The following is a 16272-nucleotide window of genomic DNA, read 5'->3' on the forward strand; positions in this document are numbered from 1 at the left end:
CTAGTCCAGTGCTCACCACCTTCACAGTAAAGAATTCCTTCCTAACATATACTCTAAACCTATTCTCTTTCAGTTTGAAGACACTGCCCCTTGTCCTTTCCTTATATACACTTGTAAAACTACTTGTAGGCTGCCTTCAGGGACTGGAAGGCCACAATTAGGTCACCTTCATGCCTTCTCTTTTCCAGGCTAAAAAAACCCAGCTCTCTCAACCTGTCTTCATAGGAAATGTGGTCCATCCACCTAATCACCTCGGTATCCCTGTTTTGGACTCTTTCCAACAGTTCCATGTCCTCCCTGTGCTGGGACCCCAGAGCTGGATGCAGGGTTCCAGGTGGGCTCTCAGCAGAGCAGAGCAGAGGGGCAGAATCCCCTCCCTCCCCTGCTGCCCACGCTGCTTTGGATGCAGCCCAGGACACGTTTGGCTTTCTGGGCTGGCAGTGCCCATGGCTGGGTCATGTCCAGCCTCTCACCCAGCAGCACCCCCAAGTCCTTCTCACAGGGCTGCTCTCAATCTGTTCATGCTCAGCCTGTGCTGATATCAAGGGTTGCTCTGAGCCAGGTGCAGCACCCTGAGCTTGGTCTTGTTAAACCTCTTGAGGTTCCCATGCACCCACTTTTCTATCTCGTCCAGGTTGCTCTGGATGCCATCCCATCCTTCAGCTGGGTGTCACCTGCAGATTTCCTGAGGGTGCATGTGATCCCTTCATCCATGTCATTGATGAAGACATTAAATAGCACTGATCCCTGTATGAACCCCTGAGGGACACCACTTGTCACTGATGTCTATCAGGACACTGCCATTGAGCACTACCTTCTGGATGTGACCATCCAACCACTTTCTTAGCCATCTAACAGTCCATGCATGAAATCCATCTCTCTGCAATTAAGATACAGGCATGTTGAGAAGAACTCTGTCTAAGGCTTTACAGAAGTTCAGATAAATGACATTTGTGGCCCTTCCCTTGTCCACTAACATGGTCACTCCATCATTCAGAGCCATTGGGTTGGTCAGGCAGGACTTGCCCTTGGTGAAGCTGTGCTGGCTGTATTGAATCTGTTCTCCATGTGCCAGAGCACAGCTTCTAGGAGGATCTGCTCCATGATATTACCAGGCAGGTGGTGAGGCTGGGAGGTCCCTGGTTGCCAGGGTTCTCCTTTCCACCCTTTCAAAAGATGGCTACCATGTTTCCCTTCTTCCAGTCACCTGGGACTTCACCAATACAATGGTGAATTCATGACTACAGTAAGTTTACAAATACCATGAAGCGTGGCTTGACAACTACATCAGCCATTTCCCGGAGGACTCTGGGATACATCTCACTGGCTCTAATAGACTTAGGTACATTCTAGCTCCTCAGGTGATAATGAAGCTGAACTTTACTTCCAGTTTGCAAAAGCCACAAGACTACAGCCTTGAAACTTAAGGTTCAGTCTAATTCCTGACAATGAGACCTTTTGGACAATGACTTAAATGGAGACTTTAAGATTTCATCATATGGGCCAATCTGTGAAAATTTGCCAGAATAGCTATCCAAAGTCCCTGAGCCTCATAGACACCTCAATGCTTTCCCAGTCACACACCTAAACATAAACATGTTCAATTTCTTAGTGCAAAACAGCAAATGAATGCTAAGCAACTTAAGCAACTTTTGTGCTTGAAGATCACTGTTTTGGACTGCTGACCACTAACACTGCTCCTCTTTCAATTCATAGCAAAGATGCCCACTGTTTTTGACACCAAAGGTAACAGTTCTGGTTTTGATACAAGCTTGCAAAGGGTCTGAAACCTAACTTAAGACTGGGTGAGTGTTAGACAGCTGGGATGGATTTTTTTTTTTTGAGAGAAAGTATATCTATCAGTTGGATAAGTATGTCTTATTTCAGCCCTCCACGAGCTGATGTATACAATGGATAAACCCCTGGTATTACCAAGCTAGTGGAGTTCTTCAAATAGGTCACTTAACTCAAGTGAAGTATTTTGGTATGGAATGTCCCTGATTCTCACACGTATAATCTGCATTTGTAATTCACCTTATATACATAGTTAGATTTACTCCCTCTGGCACATAACTCCTACACAGCCTCAAAATATGTTAACGTGTAGAAGAACTGTTGATGCACATGATTAGCAAAAAGTAGCACATCAAGTATGAACAAGGCTGAAAATCACATACTATAATAGCTTTGACATGATGCTCAACAGAAACTGTAACATTTAGATAGCCTTAATGCTGACCCAAACCAAAAATAATTTGGAAACTGAAGAGTTGAAATTAGTCTTGTGCATATGCCACAGCTGAATTCACATGAGCAATACCATAGGCGTATCCCACTCTTCATCCTGTCAACCACTGGCTCCATTTTGAATCTGGAAGTCTTACCTGAAGATCCCTAATATTCAGTTCTGTGGAAATCTGGCTTAACTGAACTATACCCAAGCAGGTCAAACATTATGGTATAATTCACCTCACGCTGATGCTACACAGGCAGCAACTCTTGGTCACAGTGTTCCAATAAAGTAAGTTTCTCAGAGCAATACAACAGATATAAACATGAAGAATACTCATGCCTCATCCTACTGATACTGAGCTAGCAAAGAGAGGTCCTCACACTAACTTGAGCTTCACTGTGCCATTCAGAGAAATATGACTAAGTATTTCCAAGTCTGGAGTTTTCACTATTTCTACAGAACCTATCTTCTCTGAAGTATATAGGTGCTCTGAGCAAAAGGCAGACAGTCAAAGGTGAAAGAATATGCATTTCTGGCAATTTGTAGGCACTTGCTAATTTTCAGAAGAAAGCTATCAAGAGATTTTAAGACCACTCTGTAGAAAGAAAGCAAAAGAAAGAGTTAATATTTCTCCTGCCAGTTCAGCAGAATTAGACATAACTCCATTTTTGTACACAAACCAATGCTGATACTGGTTCCTGCAGTCACCAAGCATTTATTTCATAACTTGGCCAGAGCCCCTGTCTTATTCTTTGACTTGTTCTTTTCTTCCTGCTATGACTGAAACATTCTCTTACTTTTTGAGCCAGAAAATTACTCCAAATACAAAGCCAAGAGGCTGCATACTTCCTCCAGCTGCCTCCTCAATTTTTCAGAAGTAATTTTTTTTCCTCATCTATCTCAATGCGTTTAGACACAGCAAAAACCTGGCTAGAGGAAACACATTTGCTGCTCTCTGGCCCAAATGCCAACAAGATTGGGTCAAAACCTCTGAAAATTAACACCTGCCCTGTGCAGGTTTTTATGAGATTTCACTGCTAAGCACATCTCTAGGGATCATTGCAGCCAAAGAGCAGAACACACAAAAGCAGCAGTCTATATCGGGGCAGGGATAACAAATGCCCCAGGCTTTTGCCTCGTGAAAAGGGAGCTATGTTTGTCCCAGCCTTTACTAATGAGCCAGACATCATCTTCCTTCTTTAGGGACTAACAGACACCAAACCAGTCATACAGTACACATCTGACCAAGGACATGGTGTTCCCCACAGACCATCAAACAGAGCCTGTCAAAAGTTTCCGGCATTTACAAAACAGAAAGAAAACTATAGAGAGTATGCATAGTCTGGGCAGCTGTGTTCTGTGAACCTATACATGTTCTGTGTGTCTACCAGGCATGTTCACTGAGACCTCAGCAAGCAGACCACTCCAGGGATGCAAATACATGAGTTCTCATGCCTGTCCCCCAAATTACCTCTCTGGCAGAGACTGCCGGCAAGGCTGTGCACTTGCTGGACTCACCAGCCTTTCAGAGCTGCTTTATGTCACTTCTCCAAAACAATTTCCTTATGTCTACCTGGGCTCTCACATGTTCCAGAGAAGCAAAATTTCTTCCAGCCATGTTTTGCTAACAGAACTACATGTGCACAGTACAGCACCCGCTCCCTGATTTACCTCATGGGTATTCCCCAAGGCCCTGATTCAGAGAGTAGCACTTTTCAATAGACATTTCTCCAGAGTATGAGTAAATCAAACAAACTTGGAGACAAGCACTTAAATGCTTCACTAAATTGCAACAAAGCTCATCAGAGATTATGGCAAGGTCATGACTCTCACTGTACTTAGCTAGCTGCAAGGACAGGTTTTATTAACTTGTGTTTTCTCCCTGGGAAATGAAAAAAGAATAAAGGAAAAAAGCTCTCATTTAAAGCACTCTTAAAGATTGACAACACTGACCACTTCCTACCTGCTAGCCTGTGAAGTGTTCGGCAAATTTGCTATGTAAGCCAGAAAATAGGAGGTTGAACCAGAGCAGTGAATGACAGAATGGATATTGCAAAGGTGTCATCTTCCAATCTGGACTGATGCCAGTCAGAAAGTGGAAAGACTTTCTATCTCTTTTGTCACCCAAGGCTACTCTGAACAGGATCCAAACCCCCAGATACCAACTACTCAGCAGTGTCTGACTTCAATGCTTTGACTTTTTATCCCTATTACACAGAACACAAAGACCTACTCCTTACAGCTGACAGCTTTCCCCTTTCTGATTAGTGTTGATCTCTAGGTACATCACACCTCAGGCTCTGCATGGCTAAAAACTCCTTGGAGAAACAAGTGCAATTTTGAAGGCAGAATAAAAGAAATTGCTGCATAAAGCAGAACAGTAGGCAAAATCATAGGAGCTTCCTTGTTTTAACTCCAATGCTGTTTCCTACAGCTCCAATTTGACCCTCAGAAGACTGAAGTGTAAAAGAAAATGAGATTTGCTATGTGTTTGTTGCAATTGTTTGTATTTGTTCATAAAATAGGCAAGAAATGCTTTCCTTTTTAAGTGGAAGGCTGTAGCTCTGAAAAACTGCTGAATTCCACCCCATTTCCCCTTTGTAAGCAAGTAGATCCACAAAAACCCCAGATTTTCACAAGCTCTCACTACTACTAAAATGGTTCTTTTATTCCAATTGGAAAGAAAAGCAAAACTATGGAGAGAATGCCTCTGAAAACTCTGGTTTATTTTACAAAGCTACCAAGGGAAAAAAGGTCATTCACCACCCTCACCTTCCTCAAAATCTTGTCACATGCATGAACCACTGGACCCATTTAAATAAGCTGCTCTTGTCACCTGTCAGCTGCCAGTGATGCTGTGAGTCAGCCTCTGCATGCAGAAGCAGTGCACAAAAGAAAGGCACAACCAGGTGTGTACACAGGGACAAAGACAGAGCAAATTATGTAGATACTGAGAGCGGTAAATCATCTAAGTTACAAGTAGACACAGGGCCCCCAAAACCTGGCCAGCAGGGTACAAGATGTTTGAAGAGTTCCCAAAGCACTGTACAATTCCTGTCCTCAAAAAGCAACATAGGGCTGGCTCTTGAAGAAATCTGACTTTCTGTTTGCACTAGCCCATGCAGAAAAGCCAGCCAAGAGGGAAAGGAATATACCACACATTTTTTACACCTGCTTCATGCACAGAAGAGGAGCTGGAAACACCTGCTGTGAGCCAGTAAATAGGCAAAACCAAAACTAATTTCATAGAGACATCAGGGATGACCCAGACTGTCTTTTCCAGTTCTTGTCTCCCACGGTCTTTTCTTGCATCCAGCTCCTCCCTGATTTTTGGAGACATTGTTGAAGGAATGATCATCGATCATTGCAAAGGATAGCCTGGGTGCCTTTTGATGCCCCCAGAACAGGTATGCACGTGTGCTCTGAGCCAGGCCCTTGCCACACTTCCCTGCTGCCACCTCCAGAGACAGCCCTGCCTGGATACACTTCTTCACCTCCAGCTGATAACAGCATGGTTGACTTCAAGCAGCAAGGAAGCCCCATAAACACCTGAGGGCAAAGACATGCTCAGTCTTTGCAGTCACAGTACCTCCCCCAGTCACTCAGCATCTGTCCATCGGCTCTGCCCTTTGGAGCTGAGCAATCAGACAGGCATCAGCTCCAGCTCCTGCCATATGTGCTTTACTGGAGGGAGAAAAAACAACTGAAGTAGCAGAACTCTACAAAAATAAAACAGGTTACAGAGGCAACAGATACTAGACATAACAAACATCTGCATGGAGTCCTAATAGCTGTTAATGTGCTCATCCTTTGGACCAGGACATAGCTCTGTATCATTACCTTCTGCCAAGACTGGATGCAGAGCTATATTGGTTGCTATATACCACTCGTAGCTTGCTGTTTAGATCACTATCTGAAGGCTGGCCCTCACTTGGAATACAGATCTATACTACTCCACCACCTGCTATTTGCCACCCTCCCTTAAAACCCAGATCTTGACATTTTCTGCTGTCCTCATGCACGGATCTGTAACACCTGGCAAAGGGAGGATAAGGGTTCTGATCACTGAGTGCCTGTAGCTTGTTGCCAGATTCAAAGCCCACACACCCTCAATTTCTCATGCATTTTCCCCCCTTCAGATGGGGATGCAGCAAGGATGCCAAAATAGTACCCCAAGAAGCCTGTGCATTAGTGCATGGCATAACGTCTGCTGATATTGCTCTCAATTTTAAATTCCACTGGTTTGTACAATAAACGTTCTTCTAACAAGCCAGCATACATTATTCATGAAACAGCACAGAGCTGTTCAGCAGCATATGGAACTGATGAATGCTGTTTTGGTGTAGGAGGAGATAGGGTTGATAGGAATGTTTTAGAGGGAAGGAAAGGAGATCATTTCACCCAGGGAATTTCAAGTGCGTCACCAACTGGAGGAGAACATTTCGAAGAGAAACTCCTCTGTTAAAAATCTGGTTTGTATATGGTGAAGGAGGGGGAGGGGGAGAAAGAAAAAAAGGAAAGAAAGATTGTGCCAGATATATCATCATAAAACAGAAAAGGATGGTTAGCTGTGGCTCCTGAGACCCAAGAAATTAATGCCACACAAGAAATATATCCTCTGTATTAATACACATGGCTTGCTTGAAAAGATTTATTTTTCTGTACTTGCTGAAGCGTTTCATCAGTGTTATTGTAAATACTGAACTATTACAGAAAAACAGAGAAAAGGCTAGAGAAGTATTTCTTGATAGTGGAGCACCTCGACAGCTTATTTCTACACAGCCTATTTCCAACTGTTTTATTGGCCCTGTGCATTTGTAGGCAGGACAGGCACAAGTACTTGGCAATTCAGTCCCTGGCTGCAGAAAAAAAGTCTGTCAGAAAAAGAGACTACTGAGCATGCTGGGTCACACGGATCATCCTAAGATACACAGACTCACCTTGCATGCAGTCTGGACTTGAGCCTGCCCTCCACAGAACAATGGTACAGAATTTACAGCGCCATTTCACAGGTTCTTCTGCTGGCCTAAAGCTGTGGTACCTGCCTATAATACATACTCGGGATGCATACCCTTAGTGAAGCCTGTCCACACAGAGGCACTACCTGATGTGTGTCAAGGATATACTTGGGCTGCCTAGCTTCTCTTGACACTGGCAGCAGGCACACCTTTTCTGCGGGCACCATGTTGCCACTTAGTTCATACTACTAAAGCATGAGGATACATAATACTCTCTAGCTTACCAAAACAGGCTGAGTCATATAATTGAAAAGTAAAAGAGGAGTATGTTTCTGAGGCACAAATGATTTAAATCTATCTTCTGTCGAAAGTCAGTTGAAGCAGTCACAGAAACAGGTCTTGAGCATTGTAATCACTTTATATGGGGAACAGATAAAATACAAAGCAGTTTGGACACAAAGAGGGAGACACACCCACAGAAATATGAAGTCTACAAACCAAACCTTACTTAAGACTGAGGAGATCTACACGACATTGGTATCCAGAAAAACTCAGCCTAGAACTGAAGACATTTCCTGAGAAGTGATGCACAAACATATATGCACAGTTACACTAATAAAAAGAGCTCCTTTGCCACACTACAGATTAACCTCCAGGTTCCTCCACCAACACAACAGTATTGAACAGCCAAAGCTCAATTATAAATTGGTTCTCTAAATCAGCAACATCTTAGCAAAAAAATGGGCAGACAAAATCAGGAGGGGGAACAGAGAGATGGAAAGAACACGACTTCCAAAATCACGACACCAATCACTTGCAGAGCCACTTGTCATCTTATCAACCAGGTAAGCAGCACTGAAGGGAATACAGGGATCTTCTCAGCCCTCTGTAACACAGCTTTTATGCATCTCAGATGCCCTACAGCTACAAAAACCCTTGTTTGAAATAAGGAAACAGTACAACAAACTGAAACAAAGCTGCAGTGTTCTTCCCAGCATACTGAGATAGGCAGGAAAAGAAGTGGATATCTCTCAAATAACAGCCTACAGCACTTAGAAGGAAGAAAAGTGAATTCCACGGAGGAATAAATAAAGAGCTTTCATTACTGCAGTAGTTAACTAATCGTGTCAGACACCATCCCTGGGGGAAAGTCCCTGCCCTGAGAATGCTACACCATGCTCACACAGTGGACACAAAACCTGGAAGATTAGAGATTAAGGATTTCATCCAGTGTTAAAAGACTTGAGTTTTTACCATATGCAGGAGAGTTTTCATGCATAAATCCTCCTACCAAATACGCATGCTTAGGGTGAAAGTGATCACAAGAGCAGGGTCCCAGAGCACCTGCAAGATGCAGCCTTTACTTTGATATTTGTTGGAAAAGCACATACTGCATCAGCAACAGCCTGAAAATGATGGCCATGCCATTTCTCTGCCCTAACTCAGCAATACACTATTTCTTAGATATTGTTTATAAGGTCCTGAAAACAGAAGCACATTTAATTGAACTGATAAAATACTCAACATTTATTTCTGGTTGCAGTACCCTGTGATTTAAGTTACACAGCTCAGGCTCTGAAAAGCCGTACAACCTGTAAGCTAGCAGAGTGTGTTTTGCTAGGAACTACTGTGCAGCACTGGGGTCTTTTCACCATAGCAGAGGAGGTTTCTCACAGAACAGACAGGAGATTTAGGGAAGGTCCATGGTGCCTGCTTTGCATGTACATGGACCAAGACATAGTTAAATGCTGGGCTGATGCACACCTCTGCAAGTGGTCTTATCTTTCAATCCCAAGGTCAGAATCAACTGCAAATAAGAATGAAATTAGAGGCATATTTTTGTCACTGCATAAAATTCATCCAACCCTTGGAGATAGGGAGCACCTTTGAGAGGGAGACAGCTCTTAAAGCACTTGCAAGGAGTTCCTGGGTGCCTCTCCATTATTGTGTGGGAGAGAGGGATGAGGAAAAAAAAGAGATGCTGCATGGTGTAAGAGATGTTTGCTTAGGAACTGAATAACTGGGCTGGGCTGGGCTGGGCTGGGTAAGGAGATGCTGCTCACAGTCACTGTAGCAGCTGGGAATAGCCTGTGCTACCAGCCATTACAATACTCTAATGCATTCCTATAAATGCACAAGCAATGCCTTCCTAATAAATACTTGACAGCAGTATTTAATCATGCATGCAATTGAGACAATATTTTCACCTAGTATCCACACCTACTAAACCACAGAGCTGTAGGTAAGGACTAAAAATTATTTTTATATAGAAAACAATTCCCATTAAACAAATAATCCCAAGGACATCACCTGCCAACGCTGGCACATTTCCCAAGAGTACAGCTCCAACTAGCACTGTCACTAGCAAGTTTTTCCTGTTTACTACTGCACCAAGCTCAGTGACAGGGCATTCAACCAGGACCTGATCATTGTAACACCAGAGCTCTTTCACCTTCAGATCTCTCCTCAAATGCAGAGATTTTTTTTCATGACCTGACAGCAATTCTGTGATCACTGCAGATCATCCAGAGCTCTTAACTCCTGCAAAGCATAGCCTTTCCCCAACATCAACCCCAAGCCTAACCAAGCAAAACAATACTAATATTTAGTCATTTACCTTGCTTTCTTTAGTAGAAAATTCAGAAGAGTTGGAGATTTTCATAGATTTTGACCGATGGGACTGCCGCCAGAGAGATTCTTCTCGGGAGTATTTCACCGAACCTGTGGCTCTCACCCGGACTTTGCTGGTGCTCTGAACACTGTTAACTCCAATCATTTCCAAAAGTGAGTGGATGGGATGGGAAAGAAGAAAGCTAATGAAACTTCCCAATCCCCTGCAGTGGAACTGGAAAAGGTTACGACTGGAGAGCCCAGGCTCAAGCAATCAGTGTTTGCTTAAAGCACACTAGGCTGTTTTCTCCAGCATCTTCAGGCACAGTGTTTGGAGCCAGCCTGATTGTTCCAGGCATTGCTCACGTCACTGGATGGGAGAAAAAAAAGAAAAAGAAAAGGAAGACGCTGATAGAAACTCCTCCCCTGCTCTGCTCTGCTCCCCTCTCCAGCATCAACTCCCCCTTCACACACACACCAACAGTGAGAGGAAGAGAGGTGGAGAGAAAGATACTGGAACAAATGCCAGCAGATCAAGCAAGATATTCATTTTCAGTTCACGCAGCCACACTTCCCTGCCTGCAACAGCCTGCCATGCTCGTTACTGACTGCAATAACAAAGAACACTGTAAAAAGAGTCTTCAATCAACTGCCAGAAACTACGGACTTCTGGATGTGAGAAATACTGATGGATTCCCAGAGTACTGGAGAAATGACAGAAAACCTACAGCACCATAACAAAGTACTGGCAAGCCCCAGAGAGACAAATCAACAAATTTCCAAAACTCTAAATATTTGCACTCACTAGCCAGACACCTTGGGGTGCCCTCCCAAAGTGCAAGAAAGAGCAGGAACACTTTCACACTCTCAAAGGGGCTTAGGGGAAAAGAGATTATTTTTGCAAGGTAATCAGTGCAAACCAGAGGTAGTCATGAAGAAGCACCTAGGGACTCCCCACTCAGCAGTCAGGAGAGCTGTAGGCATACCCCCACACAAGCGATGCAGCTCCCGAGTGGCACCCTGTTTCTCCCTCGTGGGAAATCCACACAGCCTAGTGATGGGAGGGCCGCTACCACTGCCGGAGGCACCACTCAAACCCACACAAGTCTGGCTTCAGAGGCTAGGCACTCTCTCTGTGCCTGGAGCCACCTGCCTTCATACAGGGGACAAGGGGAGGCCAACACCAAAAAGAGCTGGTACTCTTACTGAGGGGTGGATGCGCTAAATGCAGGAAAAGAGAGATGTTTACCTCAGTGTTGCAAAAGCACCATCATTTCTGGCTCCTGGAGACCCAGAGTGCAGCAGACTGCGCATTGCCATGGCAACATGCTCCAATGTAAGAGAGAGAGGGTGTGAGGGAGAGAGAGGAGAGAGAGAGATTGCTGTGCTCTACTCTGCTCAGCACAGGATCATGACAGCTGCCGACACACACTGGACAGGTGGAGCAGCTTGTGTGAGCAGCAAGGGAAAAGTGGACAATGGGGACATTGTGCCAAACCCCGAAAAGGCAAACAGTTTGTGCAGAGGGTGCACGAGGAGCTGGCAGACTCTGCAGCAAGGCTAACACCACGTTCAGCAATCTGCCCCATACCACCATATCACAGGTAGGGCAAGGACAGCAGCAGCGATGCTGGGTGGTGGGGGGACATGAGGGCTGTCATCCCACTCACACCAAGACACACAGGGTGCAACTCTGCACACAGACAGCAATGAGGCAGTGCTGCCTTGGCATGCTGAGTTGAATGTCCCATGCTGAGACACTTCAGGCAGCCAAAAGCTGGGTGAAGACGCTCCAGCCTCTGTTCACATCTGAACCTCTGTTCACATCTGAACCCCACATTCACCATGTCTGCCAAGCCACGTGAAAACAAAGTGAGAGTTAACTTATCCCACATCATGCACCCAACAGCACCCAAGGGTAAATAAGAGGCATATGAATTGAGCGGACTTTTCTCCTGGTTACATCTTCCCAGTCTCTTGCAATCAGAATTTACATCCTTACAGGGCAAATAGCTAGACAGCCACATGATGGTCCTAGCTGCATTTTTGCTCATAAAAGACGCTGCTGTCTCCACAGCATGCAGCAGCATTTCTGACAGCATTAACCCTCTGCTAATGTTGTCTCCAATGATGCTACAAGGTGCATATCCTTCCCACAGACTGTAATAGGTATGGACCCTGCTGAAGGACAACAATCAGTGGGGCAGAGAACAGGTTACCTAAATATCAACACAAAAACTGTCCCTGGAGTGGGAAACTTCTGATTCCTCACAGATTCTGCCTCCATCCTGCTTGAGGCACAGACACTTTCCCTTCTTGCCAACAAGAAAAATACATTTTCATTTCCACCACATTAGATCTAGCAAGCCCATCCCTACCTCACACATTAAGATCAAACCCAAAATGTCCCCCTTGTCATTGCTAGAGGATAACTGAAAGGAACCTTTTTCCCTGGCAATATTCATGCTCTGAGTTACTTTTGCCACTTTGCTAAAAAGGTTTTATGTTACTTAACCCATGTGAAATTATCCACTGCTTGTGCGAAAGCTTTTCAAAGAAAATCTCTTCTTAGAGGAAATTTGCACTGCAGTCAAACTGCTCCAGATGAGCTAAGCAGCAGGTCCTGACAGGTGCTACGTAAATGGCCACAAATCACTCTCTATCCTAGCAGCCCCCTGCCTAGCAGATTATTCTTGCTCTCAGATTTACAGGGCTAACTCCCCAAGCACTCTCACTATATCTGAAATAATTATACTCCCTAAATATCACACACAGACCTAGGCCAGTGTCAATTATACAAAGCAATTTTATTATTAAACACAAACTAGACTGAATCAAAGCAATATTTCTCTTCTGTTGCCCACAGCATCATCACTGCTGCCTAATTGCAGCAGTTCATCTAGCATTCTCTGAGCTGAAGTTAGCAGATCCTCAAGTAGGACAGGAACCTTGCTTAAGAAAAGAACAAGTCTGTTTCTGCAGCAGTCCAAAACCCCAAGGACTTTCTTTCTTCTTCTTTCTTCAGTGTTTTCTTAGAAAACACTTCTCAGCTCACACTCTCACAAAGAGAGCCTCCTGAGAGAACACATTTGAAGCCTTAAATATCTTCAGATTGGGGATTCAGTTTAGATTACATCAGCATCCCTGATTTTCATCTGCAAGTGATAATACAACCTTGTACTCCTGACTGAGCCAATATTCTGTGTACACATTCACGGCTGTTCTGGGGAAAGGCCACGCTTTGACATTAGAGAAGACCCACCATTTTAGAAATTAGTATGCACACAGGATTGATTTATGTCTGTAACTGAGCAACAGGAATTTCTGAGGGAAAAGTGTTTTGTTAACATAAATAGAGGGACAGAAAAGACATTTTTAAAGAGGGGCTGAAATAGCTGCGCAGTATCAGAAAAATCAGAGCTGACCACACCCAGCTGAAACACTTGGGACCTCCTAAGTGTTTCAAGAATTCAGCATCTTCCTCTTGCTCAGAGGTCAAGCAAAGAGGTGATAGAAAAGGGGCAGAATGCAAATATTCATTTAGGCAGTAACACCCCTGGGTTGACCAAAAGGACTGTGACCCTATATAGGGACCTTTCCAATCAGTTCCTCTAAGGAACAAACCATAAACCAGCAGGAAATTTTAAAACTTTGGGTCAAAACAGATGCACGAACAGAAAACCAGAGTTTCTATTATTCCTTCCATCTCATCCTTTTAAAACCATACAAAAGCTTTTGTCTTGTCACAAGGCACTATGTCAGACCCCATCACCCATAGAGGAAATGGGCAGCTGTTCCAACTTACCCTGAAATAAGCTCCTTCCCATCTGTTCCTCCCACCAGTCAAGTTTCCCTGGGAGGCAAAACGTACTCAGTCCTTACTTGGTCTTCCTAATGTCATTCAGTGAATCAACAACACAAGAAGAAAAACTGCAGAATTCAAAGTAAAATTCAATATTGGCTTTTGGGGTACAAACCTAAAGACCACATTACTGTATCTAAAGAACTCCAATGTCCTCCAACAAAGTCACAAGAATCCTTTAGAATCATTCAGGCCTGATGGCAATAACAAATACAAACAACACAAGCTGACAAAATACATAAACACATGCATATCAATTACTTAAAGTACACCCTCAAAAACCAGTAACGTATTTGTGTAGCACAGAAAGGCAGAACTACTTAATGCTGCCACTAAATGCTGTTTGTTAAATAAACAATGGCTACAGAACTAGAGCTTAAAACTGATCAACAGTAAAATTCCTGTAATATTATGATAACAATTTCTGAGGTCTGTTGACTAGGGGGAGCTGACAATCAAGATTACATGTCTCCTGTGAACAGCAGAAATACTAAGAGCAGCCACTTAATTTCTACATGCACAAGCAAACAGGTCAACAGGAATCCTTGAATTCCTCCTTTTAGGAATTATCATCTGCTGTCAACAGAGCTCACTGAAATTAAGTGAGCCATACAGTATGCAGACTAACACAGACCACCAAGTTCCTTAACTTAAAGCTGACAAATGTAGCTACAGAAAACAGCAGTACTTCAAAAAATCCATAAAAGCATCAAAACCCTAAAATTCTGCATAGGTGTGACAGAAACCCACATAAAAATGATTGAAGAAGTGATGTAAAGTCTACAAGCTATCTCAGATCAGCTGCAAAAAACCTCTGCCTCTGTCCCTGCAGTGAGCATGCTTTGAGTCAACACCACTGATATAAACCCCTCGGCATAGAGATCTGTATTAAAAAAAAAATAAATAAAAAGGAAAAAAATAAAGGAAAAACAACCTCGCTCCCAGGCTTCTCTCTGACTCAAATAGCAAACTCAGCATCAACAAAAAGGAAAGGAGGAAAAGGAAGGGGAGGACAAGAAAGTCCAGGGGAGAGGAAGTAGGAGAAGGAAGGAAGGAGGCAAAAGAATGGGGGCAAAAAGAAAGGGAGGGGGCACAACAGGGAGAAGTGGGAGAAGAGACAGGGAAGAAGGAAACTGAGGTGACTGTAAGATCCACACAGGTTACAAGCTGGTGTCACCTGTGGCTGTAGGCATTGCACTATGGAAGGGGGAAAAATAGGCATAGCCTTTGACATACCTTTTCTCCACAATTCCATCCACCTATGGAGTCACATCCAGCTACCTTGCCCCAAAAGCAGATTAAATCCTTTCTACCTCTCTTGACACCTTCCAGAACCCATATGTCAACAGGACAGAAAACTGGTGCCTTGGATTTGCCCCATATTTGTACAAGGATCCTGTGAATATTTAATCATCCAAGAAAGTGTGACTTTGGAAGGAAACTAAATATTCCGTTTAACATCACAGGAAAGGACAAAAAAAAAAATCTGAATTTAAGAAGCAGCCTAATACTCTTGTTTGAAAGAAAACAGTGTAACTGGGTCAGAGAGAGAACAGTCCAATGCTACTTGAAATGTGTGGCAAAAAACAGAAGGAAGGAATACCGAAGATTTATACAGCAATAATTCTGAAGCTGGTGAAAGGAATGTTCTCTCTTCTTCTTCCTTTTTTTTTTAATATAGTATAAATTATATTCGTACTCTTCCTTCCCTTGAGATGCAGCACAGAACTTAAATTTCAAGCAGATCAGTGGGTGGAAGATCAAAGAATGTTTTTCAGAATTTGTTTTCTACCTACATGGAGGTGGGAGTAATAAGTCATAGGGACCAAAATGTATGTGTGACATTGTATTAGAGAATTCCCAGTCTGAAAAGAGCCCAGAATTCCTCTTTTAAAGCGGCAAAGTCCATCATGCCTGGAGGCTACCAGTCTGTATCCTCCACACTTGACAGATGACATTCATCCTTGGGACCTGCTACGCATTTCAGCTACAATAGGAGACAAGTTGACAGCCTTGGCTACCTAACAGGCTGGAGAAATCCAACATCAGTCAAATAATTCCCTTGTCTGATCAACCTGGACAAGACACTACAGACACCTTGCCTCCACAGATGAAAATTAACCCCCTAAATGTTCATTATGAGGCTGGTATTGAGCCACATAATTGCAGCCAGTAGCAATGGAAATTCTTAGCTGACCCTGCTTGGGTTTCACTCCTTACTGACACAAAAGCCTGGTAGGCTAAGTGAGATCTTTTGAATAACACTGGAAAGTAAAAAGGTGAAAGGTTAAAGGAGCAAAAAATAATTCAGGGAAAATGCAAATTGTCAAAGCAGAACGGGTCCATCCTGAAATTCAGCCTGCTTCCTAGTAAAATAAGAAATCCCTCATACCACTCCTAGACTATGCAGAGCAACCCTAATTCTTGGATCACCTTCAAAAAACTTTTTAAGCCTTGTTTAAAGTTTTGCTTTCCCTGCTCAGGGACAGCTGGTAATAAGCTTTTGCCATTATAAGGCTTTCTTCAACTCAATATCTGGGTTTGACTTGAGAAAAAACATATAGATTATAGATTTTTATTTTTATATGCACTGAGGTAAGCTCCTGAAA

At 43.5% G+C, this 16272-nt stretch overlaps 1 protein-coding gene across 2 annotated transcripts in view; it reads right to left on the reverse strand.

Annotated features, from left to right (window-relative positions):
• Positions 1 to 16272, reverse strand: part of PSD3 (pleckstrin and Sec7 domain containing 3) — a gene marked incomplete at both ends in the record, with an annotated part of 105495 nt that overhangs the window by 27485 nt on the left and 61738 nt on the right. Inside the window, one exon of one of the 2 annotated variants that reach the window (XM_084224758.1) lies at positions 9809 to 9967. The exons of the other annotated variant lie outside the window; for it this stretch is intronic. Coding sequence (XP_084080884.1) covers positions 9809 to 9967 — 159 coding nt within the window. Of the gene's footprint in view, positions 1 to 9808; positions 9968 to 16272 lie in introns of those variants that run through there. 2 annotated transcript variants of the gene reach the window in all.

Source organism: Fringilla coelebs (assembly GCF_963513975.1).
Source record: "Fringilla coelebs genome assembly, chromosome: Z".
Classification (NCBI taxonomy): domain Eukaryota; kingdom Metazoa; phylum Chordata; class Aves; order Passeriformes; family Fringillidae; genus Fringilla; species Fringilla coelebs.